General features: G+C 49.7%; 1 protein-coding gene across 8 annotated transcripts in view; it reads right to left on the minus strand.

Annotated features, from left to right (window-relative positions):
* PTPRS (protein tyrosine phosphatase receptor type S) overlaps positions 1–13,031 on the minus strand; it is a 247,445-nt gene that overhangs the window by 128,213 nt on the left and 106,201 nt on the right. For all 8 annotated transcript variants that reach the window (XM_073323722.2, XM_073323721.2, XM_073323720.2 and 5 more), the window contains exon 2: positions 9,517–9,684. In XM_073323722.2, coding sequence (XP_073179823.1) covers positions 9,517–9,604 — 88 coding nt within the window. In that variant the 5' untranslated portion in view covers positions 9,605–9,684. The remainder of the gene's footprint in view (positions 1–9,516; positions 9,685–13,031) is intronic.

The following is a 13,031-nucleotide window of genomic DNA, read 5'->3' on the forward strand; positions in this document are numbered from 1 at the left end:
TGGTATAGGATACAGGAAGGCAGCTCCACAGACATGACTTGGCCACAGCTCCACTGTCTCCAAACATCCAAGCCAGCCAATGACAGATGTTCCCCCGAGGGGAGGAGTGGGGCATTTCTCACACAGGCTCTCTCTTGGAAGACTCCAAACCCCAACTGGAACGATCCCCAAAGCAGTGAGAAGGAGCCATCCTGCTCCAGCCAGGTAACAGCCATGCGATAAAGTGCACAGCTTGCATCAAGCGATTCTGGGCCACATCACTCCAAAGCCAGAAGTAGGAAGTGGAGATGTCAGAAGCAATCGGTGTCTTTATAAGGAGGAACTTTCAGACCAGATCCTTGGCTCTGGGAGACAGAGGCTGGAGTCTTCTCAGCAAGTCACAAGAGGCAAGTTAAGGAAATCAGGGCACGTAAGTTTTTAAGGGTTCAGTACCCTACAGTCCATCTAAAATTCAAATCCTGAGATACTGACACTTATGCAGCCAAACAGCTGCTTTAGAGGACATGGTCTTCAGAGTCAAGTTGCATAAGGCTAGGTCAGCCCTTGCATGGGGAACCACTAGGAAAACCCAGGGTGAGGCAATAAATGGTACAAGTGACTCAGTGGTGGAGTCGAGGGTGCTTTCCTCTGAGTCAGTATGGATTCCAAAGCAGCACTAGGGGGTGCTGTGCTGCTGGGAGCAGTGCTGATGACTAAGTAGGGGTCATCCCACCCACCTCCCCAAATCTGTGCTGTACATAAAGCCCCAGAACCGGACTAGGAGATGCTGTTTTAAGAACAAGCGGAGCAGTTGGTCATTACAAAAATCCACTGCACTTTTTCCATATATTCCTGCCAGGGTCCTGGTCAAGCTGCAATTTAAATCATTCCATTCCTCGTGCCTAAAAAAAAGGGCCAAGAAGTTTGATTTATGTTAAATGTCAAATAGACTATTAGGATGGGAGGAGCTTGGTAGGATTTGTTGATGTTTTTATCATGCCTGTGCCTAGATCACTGGCCGGATGCACTTAAAATAAATAAAATATTCCCTTGGTAGTTTCAATGAGGTAAGTGATTCTTCTGAGCACAATCGTTGGGATTCAGCTCAGAAGCGGCTGTAATTTTAATGGCAGATAAATAAATCCCTATGTATAAGTCTGCAGAGTCAACACTCTAGTTTGTACAGCCCCTCAGGAGCCTGTTGGATGAAAGGCGAAAGCAGCAGCATGGGACCATCTCGTCTGCTGAGTGGGCTTTTTCCGAAGCACCCACATGATTCAGGAGCGCAAAAGAAACCCAGGGATCCTAACTCTCAGATGCCCGCACCTTCCCTCCAGCCACCATTTTCTCACCATTGTCAATCCCACACTGGAGAGCTGGATTATTCCTAGTGATCCAACTATATCCAAAAGCAAGAATCTATGGCAGGAGGCCAACTGTTCCAATGATGGACACCTCGCTCCTGCAGAAACCCAAAGGAGGGTGTCTAACGCCCCCTGGCAGCGGAAATCCCAACGCGCCTTAGTCTGGCAGCTGCCTGGGTGCAGGTGATGATCTTTCCCCACCGCAGAGGCTTTCCAAAGGTTATTTATTTCTTCTCTTGTTCTGATTGAAAAGTTGGCATTTTCTATTTGATTTAAATAATAATAAATAATAATAATAATAATAGAAAAACCAAGTGACATCACTCGATCCATACAGACAAGGTTTAATTTAATCAGGCACTGAAGCATGGTGACACACAGGCTTAATTCGGCATCCTTGAGTGGTCCGCAGCCCTTGACAACGGCAGACTGAAGAGCAGCTGAGAGACAGGACAGGGAGGGGTCTCAGAAGGAACAAGGGTGAGCAAGTTGTCTCCCACCTATGGAGGAGCATGGCAGACGGTAAACTAAGCAGGTGCGTGAGGGGAGCACAGCTCCCCGCTTAGCTGCGCTAGAAGCAGATGGGAGCTCTCCTCCTCTCCTTGGCTTGCGTAAGCAGCACTCCCTCCCACACAGGCCCCACAGCCTTGGTCGGTGCAATCAGGGCTCCTCTTCCTCTCTCAATCCACTTGAGACAGTGCTGGCAGAGGGCATGAGGAGCAGCTGCAGACAGACGCTCCCCACCAGTTAGCAATCCAACCACTATCGTCCCCCAAGCATTCTCCCTGCTGGGCGTCCCTCTCGCAAGATCAGCTGCTCCCTAAACACACACCAGGGAGAGATGCAGGCAATAGTTCTCCAGTTCAGCCTCTTGATTTCTGCAGGAGGATCCCCCATGCAGTACTTTACGCTCGCAGGACACAAATGCATCCAGGAGCCCTTTTGGGGCCGACGTAAATTCCATCACATCACAGTGTCAGTGCGCCATCATGAGTTGCTCCCAGGGTGCGTGTATTTGAAGAGAGGACAGCAGTCTCCCAATACATCCTCTGCTCTCTGAGAAAGATCCATGTAGAGCGGGGGCCATCTTAAAAGGTCCATAGAGGCCCACGATGGAAAGCAGCACCTCCTTTCTGGTTTCACTACAGCTGCCATCTTGGCCAACCCCAAGGATTGAACCAAAGACCTCCAGAGCTAAAAGCACAAACTGCTACAGCTTAAACCAAAAGAGCCAGGTTATGGTTGCAACTCCAGAACCGATTCACATCCTCGTGGACTGGGCACAAAAGGAGATATATGGACACACACTGACCAGTGGGTTACACTGACATGGTGTGTCAAGGTTCCTTCCCCACTCTGAACTCTAGGGTACAGATGTGGGGACCTGCATGAAAAAACCCCTAAGCTTATTTTTACCAGCTTAGGTTAAAACTTCCCCAAGGTACAAATATTTTACCTTTTGCCCCTGGACTTTATTGCTGCCACCACCAAGCGTGTAACAAATATATAATAGGGAAAGAGCCAGCTTGGAAACATCTTTCCCCCCCCAAAATCCTCCCAAACCCTACTCCCCTTTCCTGGGGAAGGCTTGATAAAAATCCTCACCAATTTGCATAGGTGAACACAGACCCAAACCCTTGGATCTTAAGAACAATGAAAAAGCAATCAGGTTCTTAAAAGAAGAATTTTAATTGAAGAAAAAGTAAAAGAATCACCTCTGTAAAATCGGGATGGTAAATAACTTACAGGGTAATAAGATTCAAAACATAGAGAATCCCTCTAGGCAAAACCTTTAGTTACAAAAAGACATAAAAACAGGAATATACATTCCATTCAGCACAACTTATTTTATCAGCCATTTAAACAAAACAGAATCTAATGCATATTTAACTAGATTGCTTATTAACCCTTTACAGGAGTTCTGACCTGCATTCCTGCTCTGGTCCCGGCAAAAGCAACACACAGACAGAGAGAACCTTTGTTTCTCCCCCCTCCAGCTTTGAAAGTATCTTGTCTCCTCATTGGTCATTTCGGTCAGGTGCCAGCGAGGTCATCCTAGCTTCTTAACCCTTTACAGGTGAAAGGGTTTTTCCTCTGGCCAGGAGGGATTTAAAGGTGTTTACCCTTCCCTTTATATTTATAACACGGTGTGTACAGAGTCTAGCTGTAACAATGATCTAGACAGGCATATTCCCCACCCACCCACCACCACATCATCTCCTAGGGTACGTCAACACAGAAGGCAGGATCCCACAGCAGGGAGGCTCAGAGCTCAGACTTTGCTATGGGCACCGATAATAGCTGTGTAGATGTTTGGGCTCGGGCTCAACTGTGGGCTCTGAAGACTCAGGAAGAGGGGAGCTCCATCTTGAGCCCAAATAACTACACAGCTGTTTTTAGCACCATAGCATGAGTCCTGTGAGCCTGATGCTGTAAACTCAGACTGGCTGCCACAGCAGCTGGCTTCCCATGTAGACATACTAGATGTATCTAGACTAGACTCCTGGGTGTACAAGACGTACTCCCTGTAAAAGAGTGCCCTTATCACAGATATGCCCCTAAGGGCTGGGATTGGCATAGCAGCTTGTTCACTGCCTAGCACCCTTGCCTTCTCGCTCTCTTCTTGTGATGTGGCCTTCCAGATGGGTCCCTTTAAATTCTCACCCTTTCTGGTGTATCAAAAGGCCCACCAATTAGCAGACCAGTAAAGTCTTCAGCCCCAACTCCAGGCCCCACTGTTCTCACCCCTCCCCTCAAGGCTCTCTGCCATCCCTGTCCCCTTTCTGGACTCATACCACCTGGCCAGTGGCTGGCAGGAGAACCCAAGTTCTTTCCCTACACCAAGTTCTGGCCCAGGGATCCTATAACCAGCAACCAAGATCTGCTCAGTTCATCTCCTTGCTGCTGTTTCACTGGGCTTCTCTTCCTACCCAGCCTCTCTTAGGCCTCTCTAAGGTTAGCCTTCGGCTGGGGCTAGGATTTGTAGGGCTCTCCTCTAGAACCTCCCAATCAATTCCCGCATATATGTGCAAACTTCAATACCCTTCTGCCCTCCTGGGGATCCTTGCACTCTCTAATCCCAGAGACTGACTGCAGAGTCCCTGACTCTAGCCCGGCCACAACCCACTGCAGACTTCCTCTCTTCATAGTATCCCTCAGCTAGGATTCATCACTAAGTGGGGGCTGGGGCACTAAGCGGGGGCAAGGTGCCTTCACGGAGCTCTCTAGGGCTAGTTAACTCTTTTCATGCTGGCACAACTACAGTCCCCTCCTTAAACAGCAAGCCAGCCATGCGGCCGCCTACAACCAGCCTCCACAACAGCATTACATCAGGGCAGCAGCGCAGTTTGAAAGTGCCGGAGAACGGTGAGCCCATTGAGAGTTACGGCATTCTGCAAATCAAGGACAGAGCAAGCGCAACTGAAGGAAAGATGCCCAGGTAATGAATCAGAAAATGGGTTTTATCCTTTTGTTTTGTCAATTACAATTGAGCTGTAATTATTTGCAGTAATACTTGGGAGAATGCTAGGAATTGTTCTAGAACATGTAAAAAGAAGGAAACATCAGTAATAAGTCATGCTCACTACAACACCTGCTATTAAATCTTTGCTAGGGTGGGGAACAGAGGCTACCAGCTCTCTGTGCAGGGCTGAACGAAGTACCAATTAGCAAGGTTCTACCGTAAAATGCAAAGGTTTAATCAATGAGCAAAATGCACTTTAAGAGCAAACATGCTAATTTTGCTCATAAGAATAAAACATTTCTACTTGGTAAGTGGCCTGATCTGTGATTGAGAAGCACTTAAAAATGCATACAGCTCCTTCAGGTCAGAGATGGGGATAGGAGGCCAAATCTATATGGCCTATCACATACTACTGCATCAAATGGATTTGTACGTCATAAAGAAGGGGCCAGGAAAGATCCTGTGGCTTCTTTAGTATGCCATCCCCGGAGACAAACCTTATTCTGTATATTCACACGCGCAAGTAAGAGGCTCCAAGGTTCTAGAGGCAGAGGCTCCAAGGCCTGTACTGGGAATCAAGGAATCTGGTGCCCCACTGATCTCGGGCAAGTCATTTCCTGGTTCCATGCCTATTTCCCTTGTTGAGTTAGATTGTAAGGTCTTTGGGGCAGGTACTGTCTCTCACTGTGTGTGGGGACATATGTACAGTGCCTAGCACAATGGGATCTCGGGGAAGGCCTCTAGGTGCAACTGTAGTACAAGCATTAGGCAGCAGGTTTAAAACACCCAAAAGGAAGCACTTCTTCACACTACAGACAGTCAACCTGTAGAACTCCTTGCCAGGGGATGTTGTGAAGGCCAAAACTATAACTAGATTAAAAAATGAATGAGAATTTCATTGATAGGTCTATCAAAGGCTATTAGCCAGGATGGGTAGAGATGCAACCCCATGCTCTGGGTGTCCCTAAACCTTTGACTGCCAGAAGCTGGCACTGGACGACAGGGGATGGATCACTTGATGATTGCCCTGTTCTGTTCATTGCTTTTGAAGCATCTTGCCCTGGCCACTATAGGCAGACAGGATACTGGGTTAGATGGACCACAGGTCTGACCCAGTATGGCCGTTCTTATGTTAAGCATTATTATTGCTGAGGGTTGTTTGAACAAACAATGATAGCACTTACCATATAAGGAACTCAAAACAAAAGAACTCCACAAAACCAAAGTTAACCATTTCAAATTCTGTGCCTGTCCCCAACTATGCAGGGGAAAGGCTGAAAGGAAAAAACCAAACAAACAGATAAAATGTATTTCTTTGTCCCCTTTCACTTATACTTACTTTAAAGGTGTCTAGTAAGAGCAGTAGGTTAAAAATAAAGTACGATACCACGGCTGTCCTTTCCATACTGCGTTTTCGTCAAAAGTCTCAGACAATGATTTAAATCTGCCAACACACCTGCGAAACAGGGGGAAGTGTTTGAAGAGCCTTTTTATAGGGGGTAAACTGAGGCACAGAAGCAGCAGTGGTTTGCCCAGAGTCCCATAGAAAGATGACTAAGGTGGGAGTAGATCGCAGGAGTCCTGGCTCTCAGCTCTATGCTTTTGCTACAAGCCCACCCTCTGGAGCTGGGAAGAAGCCACCACTCAGGAGCAAGAAGTTTGTAATCTCTGAGCTGGGACGCCTAACAGGCAAGGGACGAAACCACTACCTGGTTGACACAGCCTTGGTGGCTGAAAAGCCGTGGTGTCCCATGGGGAATGAGGACAGGAAAACAGGTCAGTGCTGTGGTGAGCACCAGCCAAATGGAAGCCGGCCAAGGGATTACGCGAGAGAACCCAAGGCCACACAATGGGAGACGATATTGTCAGAACAATGGCAGCTCCTCACGCTGCCTCAACGGTTGTGACAGGCAAAGCTGTTTGCTGTGGATACATCTCCCCGGCAAGTGGCACAGACTGGCTCCAGCACTACAGACCGGGCTGGTGGAGGCTGGGGCATCCCAGGTGGCCCCCAGTCATCTCTTCCAAATCAACAGCTCTTGGAGTGCATAGGTGGGGGGGGGGGGTCATAGATGTTAAGACCTGAAGGATCTGGTCTGATCTCCACATCACAGGCCACCAGCACCACCCAAACCCAGTGACCAAAATCAAAGCCCAGTACTCCAGCCCACAGGAGACTTGACTAGCATGTGCTGCAGGTGGAGAACAGGAGGGACCGAGGTGCACCAGTGCCCAAACCAACTCATTATCACTGTTCGTTTATTCACAGGTACAGCCCAACAAGGTCTCCAGCAGCATCAGACCCCTAGGAATAGATTGGGAGAGAATCCCTTGCAGCCACAGCCACACACACACAGCCCTGCCTGTCAGACCACAAGCTACCCTGAAATACAGAGGAAGAGAAACCGTGACATTTCAATGCCCTTCGGCCAAGGGGACACAATTCTGAAGGATAGGGACAAAGAGAAATTCTGCTCCCCATCCTCTTAGCATCCCCATCCCCTGAGTCGAGGGAGAACCCTGCAGGATAGAAGGGAAACCCTGCCCACCTACTCCCAGCACAGGATAGGAGCCGGCCGGACAGAGTGGGAGGAACCCCCTAATCATCTCCCGCTCACTCATCTGCCCATGACAAACAGCAGCCTGCAGGTCAGGGCAAAACAGGCTGGGTCTTTTTAGGTCTTGTACTGGAGATGTGCGAAGGGCCGGGAGGTAAATCTGCACACAGGGACCAAATAAACCCAGAGAAAGCAAGATATAACACATACACACACAGCTTTATTGTCAGGGACGTGAGGGGGCCACACACACATGCACGCACACACACAGCTTTTATTGTCTGGGGCCGGAGAATACTGCAGAGTTACCGTGAAGAAAAGCCAGGCAGCTTCCTGGCAGCCAGCAACAAGGTGTTTAGTGATGCCAGTCACCGGCACAGCTTGGGCCATGCAACAGGTACCGTCAGCCACAATCTGTCTTTCCCAAACAGCTGCACTTCCTAAAGCACAGCCTGGTTTCTCTCAAACACAGCAAAGATACTGAGCAGTTGTGTAGCAGCCTTGGGGGATCTCAAACCACTTCACAAATATCCCGTAACTAAGCCCCACCCCACTGGAGTTAGGAACATAGATTCCCCCTCCCATGATATAGACAGGGAAAACCAAGACTGCAAGGAGGTTAAGGTTTATGGGCCTGCTATTCAGAAGTGCTGGGCCCCCAAAGCTCCAACAGGCATCAATAGGGATTGTGAGCGCTCCATTCAGATGCACACATCTTTAAAAAAAAAAAAAAAAATTATGGGGCCCAATTCTCCTAGCTGCTCGGGACATACACAAGTCAGGGCTGTGTGCAGGCCAAGATGCACACACATGCAAACCCTTGGGCACAAACATACACTGGGTTTTTCTGCATGCAAAACTGTACGCACGCTTCATAACAGGGGCCCAAGTGACTCGTGCAGGGTCACACCATGAGTCGGTGGCAACAACAGAACCCAGGAGTCCTGCCTCCACGTGCTCAGCCCTGTTTTAGCCACTAGACCACACTGCCACCATTATGACAATACACACGCATGTACATAGAACGGTACATTAGAAATGCTGAGATTCACATCAGGGAAATAAGCCAGCTCTGAACCTCTTGGAGATCAATTCCCTTCCCTCTCTTAGTAAATGAGGAAGTACCATATCTTCCCATACACGTACAATCCTCCCAAACACATGCGCTAAACGGAACTTGTACAAAAATGAGTGCTATGCTAGGGAATGGCAAACACCTGCCCCATCTTCCGCAGAGAAGACAGAGCGCTATCAAACAAAACCAAAAAAATCCCAGCGACAAAGGGTCTCCTTCCCCATTTAATCCCCGAACACATCCTCTTAATAAACCCCGATAACAAAGCGATTACGTGCAAAGCTGTCGAGAGCTGTGCTGACCAGAACGGCTCTTTCGCAAGCTTCGAGAAGCTTTGCTGGGGAGAAGAAAGTCATAATTCAATCAGCCGATTCTGCTGATCCCCGAGCGATCGGCCTTTGTGCTGAAGGAACATTACATTCAAGTCGCTGAGGTTTTTACAGCAGTACTTGCAAGGCACAGAAGATATAAACAGTGTTAAACTGGGACCGGTTGGCTCACAAGACGGGGAACAGACAACTCGTGCTTCAGCTGCTGGTTTGAATCCAACTCTGGTGAGCAGCAGGCCAAGGGTGGTTAGTGTCCAAAAGATGGAAAGGGGAGAACTGGACAGGACCATGTGAAATGAGTTTGCCGGGTCTCAGTCCCATTCCCAACAAGCAAGGGGTGACATCAGTAAAAGTCCCACAGCGCTAGACATCCCCATGCCAATTTGGCAGTCTCTGCGGAGACCAAAATGGGCAACAGACTGTGCTGCCCCTCCCACTTCTCCATACAAGATCCCTTGAAGGCAGGGTTGGGAACAATAACTGGGGAGCACATGGGAAGCTTGAGATGCCTGGGTTGGAGATACGCAGAGGCCTTCGAAGCACCAAACCCTTCCCCTGCACCAAATTCACACTCAACATTTATTAAGGGGTTGGGGAGGGGATGTGCTAATCGGCCCTTTAAAAAGAGACCCTCCATCAGGCCAGTATCCCTTCTCCAAGGACTGAGCTGCTATTCCTCCGCAAAGGGACGCGAGTGGCGGAGATGCCAGGTAAAAGCCAAGAAGCTAAGGGGTGGGAGGTCACTTACTTTCAGACACGCAGCCAGTCAGAAGCAAGGAGAGGAGGTTCACGAGCGGGACCAGCGAAGACATTCCCAGGCTGCAAAGGATCCTCATTCTTGGCAATGACCTCCCAACCCAGCCAGGAAGGCCCCAGTTCAGCGAAACTCACAGAGCCTCCAAAGGGACGTCAGCACCTGCAGGGAGACAAAAGGAACCGGGAGACAGTCAGACAAGAGCGTGGGGGGCAGCTGTTATCCAAGGGGGAGAGGGAACTGAAAGCACATCGGAGCAGGGGGGGAGCTGTACACAGGAAGACAACAGTCCCATGTGGAAACATCAGAGGACTAAAATGGCCCTGAAGCTGACTCCATCATCAAGCTGGCCTGCCCCAGGTTTATGGCTTTGGCAGATAACGACAAGCCACTTGCACACTCAAAAGGGATCACGCCAGGGAAGAGAAGAATGGGCAGGAGACTTCGGCAGAGCCTGTGTTTACAGTTTAACCCTCACCACCATGCGCTCCCTCCCCCAATCCCTCTCCCTCCCCTGGAACAGCCGCATGGGCTGGGCGACGAGGTGTGAAGTGATCTGACCTGATGGGCACAGAAATCCTCTGAAAGAGAGATTTTCCACGCACTGGAGCGAATGGAAAAAACAGGGGAGGGGGAAAAAAAATCCACCAAAAGAGATGAGCAGGGGATGGGGGGGGACGTTTCCTGTGTGCCCCCTGAAGATATCTGTGTCTGGGGGAGGGCTTTGCTCCCTGCTCAGCCAAGCTCTGGGGCAGCAAAGCAATCGCCCGGATGTGCACAAGCTGAGGTGCCGGAGAGTCACCAGTGCGACTTCAGTGCAGACAATAGTTTAGACTCCTGAGGGCTGTAATACTTTGATCTAATTCCCATTGTTGGGCTTGGTGATGTTGAACAGCTTGTGACAGTCAGGTCACACTAGGTGGATGGTCCCTTCTGGCCTTAAACTTGAGTACTCTGACCACCTCCGTGAGTTCTAATCCCAGCCCCGACGCCAGCTACCCTCTGCGTGCTTGGGGCAAGGGGCTCTCCCTGCACTGTGCCTCAGCTCCCCCCTCTGTCAATAATGATCCTTTCCCAGCTCACAGGGCTTGGGAGGAGTCACATTTATAACGTGCTTTGATCAAGACGAGTGTGATAGAACCACGAAATGTTTTTTATTACGGCGGGACTGAACGGGCAGCTGGAAGCCCAGGGGTGGGAACGAATCCTTGCTGAAGCACTGTTTTAGTTGTTTAGCAGCCAGGCCCCAAAAGAAGACGACACCAAAACAATTTATGGCCTGTGGTTGAGTCTGCTTGGGGCAGGTCAGAAAGGGGGGTGCCAAGGAGCTGGCTATGGCTCCATCATCCTGATTCTCCCCCCCCCCCCGAGTGCCCCGGCAGGAGGTAGAGCTAGCGAGCCAGTGAAGGCCAGTGGAGCTGGGGGAGCCTGGGAGGCAGGAGTCACCTCCTCCAGCTTTAAAGCAGCAGGGAGTTCCAGGGAGACAGACCCCCGCCCCTTTGAGCTGCCTAAGTAGCACCCAAGGGTCATCTTCTCAGTAGTGACTCTGGCCCCCGTCTCAATTGCCCTGAACATTTTTGCCAGCAGGAACGGCAGACTTTGCCCCAGAAGGGCTGAAAAGGGCGACAGAACAAAGAGCACTGCCCACCTCATACCATCGATGCTGACAGAGACACCCCAATGATCCAGCGATAAACCGACATGAGACACTAGAATAATGGGGAAGCATTCTCTGTCTCTGGGGGATCCCCTTAGATCTAAATAGGTTCTTATCTGCTGTATGTTACTTACATTAAATACAAAAATCGGGATTTGCTGCCTTTTGAAAAAAGCAACACGGGACACATTTTAATAGGATGGGCTAAGGGGGCAGGAGAGGCTGCCTAGACCCTCTGATACGTATCGGAGCATGAAGCTATCTGGAGATGCAATCTGAATGAGCGTCTTGATCTTTCTCTGTCCTAATAACTTATCAAGACAGCTGCTTTGCACCACTAAGGAGAAAGAACCCAGGATAAATAAGAAAGGCTCTTAGATATTACAGCTTGTAATATTCATCCCCAAGCAGCATCCTCTCAGCCAGCAGCTTTGGACTCGTACTTCACGGATTCTAAGCCGCCTGATGCACGCGGGATGCAAGGCTAGCTCTTTAACAACTCATGGCCAGCTATTAAAAAACATGTGCGGGCGGCACAGGAAAGCAGGGTTCTGCAAGCCGGGCGATTCTGAAACGCTTGTTCGAGACACCATTAGAAAAGCACACGGAGGCTACCAACAGACAGTGACTAAAAACAATGGGGTGTTGTTTTTATTTTAACAGAGGAAGGCAGGGTCCAAGGGCATTAGGAATCATTGTGATGGCAACTGTTAATTAAAGGAGGACTGTGCGATAAACACAGCACAAAGGAAACTGAATCAAGTTGGTTACAGCTGGGATTATTTTCCTGCTAGCCGCAAACGAGTGGCTTCTGAGTCCCATTGGTGGGAGGAAATCTTCCTCACTATGATGTTTTCAGGCACTTAACATTTCAAACCACGACTTGTTCAGCCTGCACCCAGAGCACCGAGGAGGTCAGCACCTATTTATCTAAATGAAATCCCCTTGTGGCCACAATAAACGCTGTTAAATGTCTCTGTGTCTCCACTGCTTTCTAAATGCGTTGCCAGCGACCTGCTTTGGCTCTGAGCTCTCCGAGTGGGAAAGAGGCAGTGATACCCCCTTGCCGCCCCCCAAAAAGCACCGATTAACGCGGACAAGTCATGTGGAACATTCTGCTGGATCTGAACTGACATCACCACTCCCCGCCCCATTCCACCAGGGCTTTTACGCCGCATAAATGGTTGGGACAGAAAAGGTCTGGTGAAAGGAGCAACTGCACCGGCTTCCGGCAGAGAGAAAAAGAGATGCCAGAGGGTGACACTTCTGCTCTGGTGCTAATGTGCTTCCCAAAGCCCTTGATGGAGACTGAAAGCATGGGCAGAGATATTAGGACATGTCAACCTCAATCCAGCAATTCATCCTTCAGAGCAGGTACGTCACCTGGCTGTCTCCCCCTGGACTCGCCAGCCTCGGGATTGCAGGGATGGCAAGATGGCCTCCCACCTGGCTCTGCTGCGTAAATGAGGGAGCGATGGGGGAGAAGGCAGGGAGGGAAGGAGAAGAGAGGAGTCTGCTCCATTGTCTTAGTATCGCTTGAATGGTGGCAATGAAAGCACTGGATATGGACGGAGTCACATATGCATCCACCAGAAGTCCCCTTAGCCCTTAATTCTCTCACCTACCCCATGACTGTCACCCCAGAACAGACCTATGGTTCACCTAGTCTGCCTGTTGGATTCTTGGGGAAAGGCATAAGTCCCCCAGAAGGCACCTAAGCGTATTTAGCTTCCTGGAAGGAAATTTCTTCCTGGCCTCTAGCAGGTGATAGCTGACACCCTGAAACATGAAGACCGGCTGACCCTTATAATAATCATCTGTGTTATTTGTATTCACAGCAGCATTCCTATAT

This window comes from Lepidochelys kempii, chromosome 25 (assembly GCF_965140285.1).
Source record: "Lepidochelys kempii isolate rLepKem1 chromosome 25, rLepKem1.hap1, whole genome shotgun sequence".
Classification (NCBI taxonomy): domain Eukaryota; kingdom Metazoa; phylum Chordata; order Testudines; family Cheloniidae; genus Lepidochelys; species Lepidochelys kempii.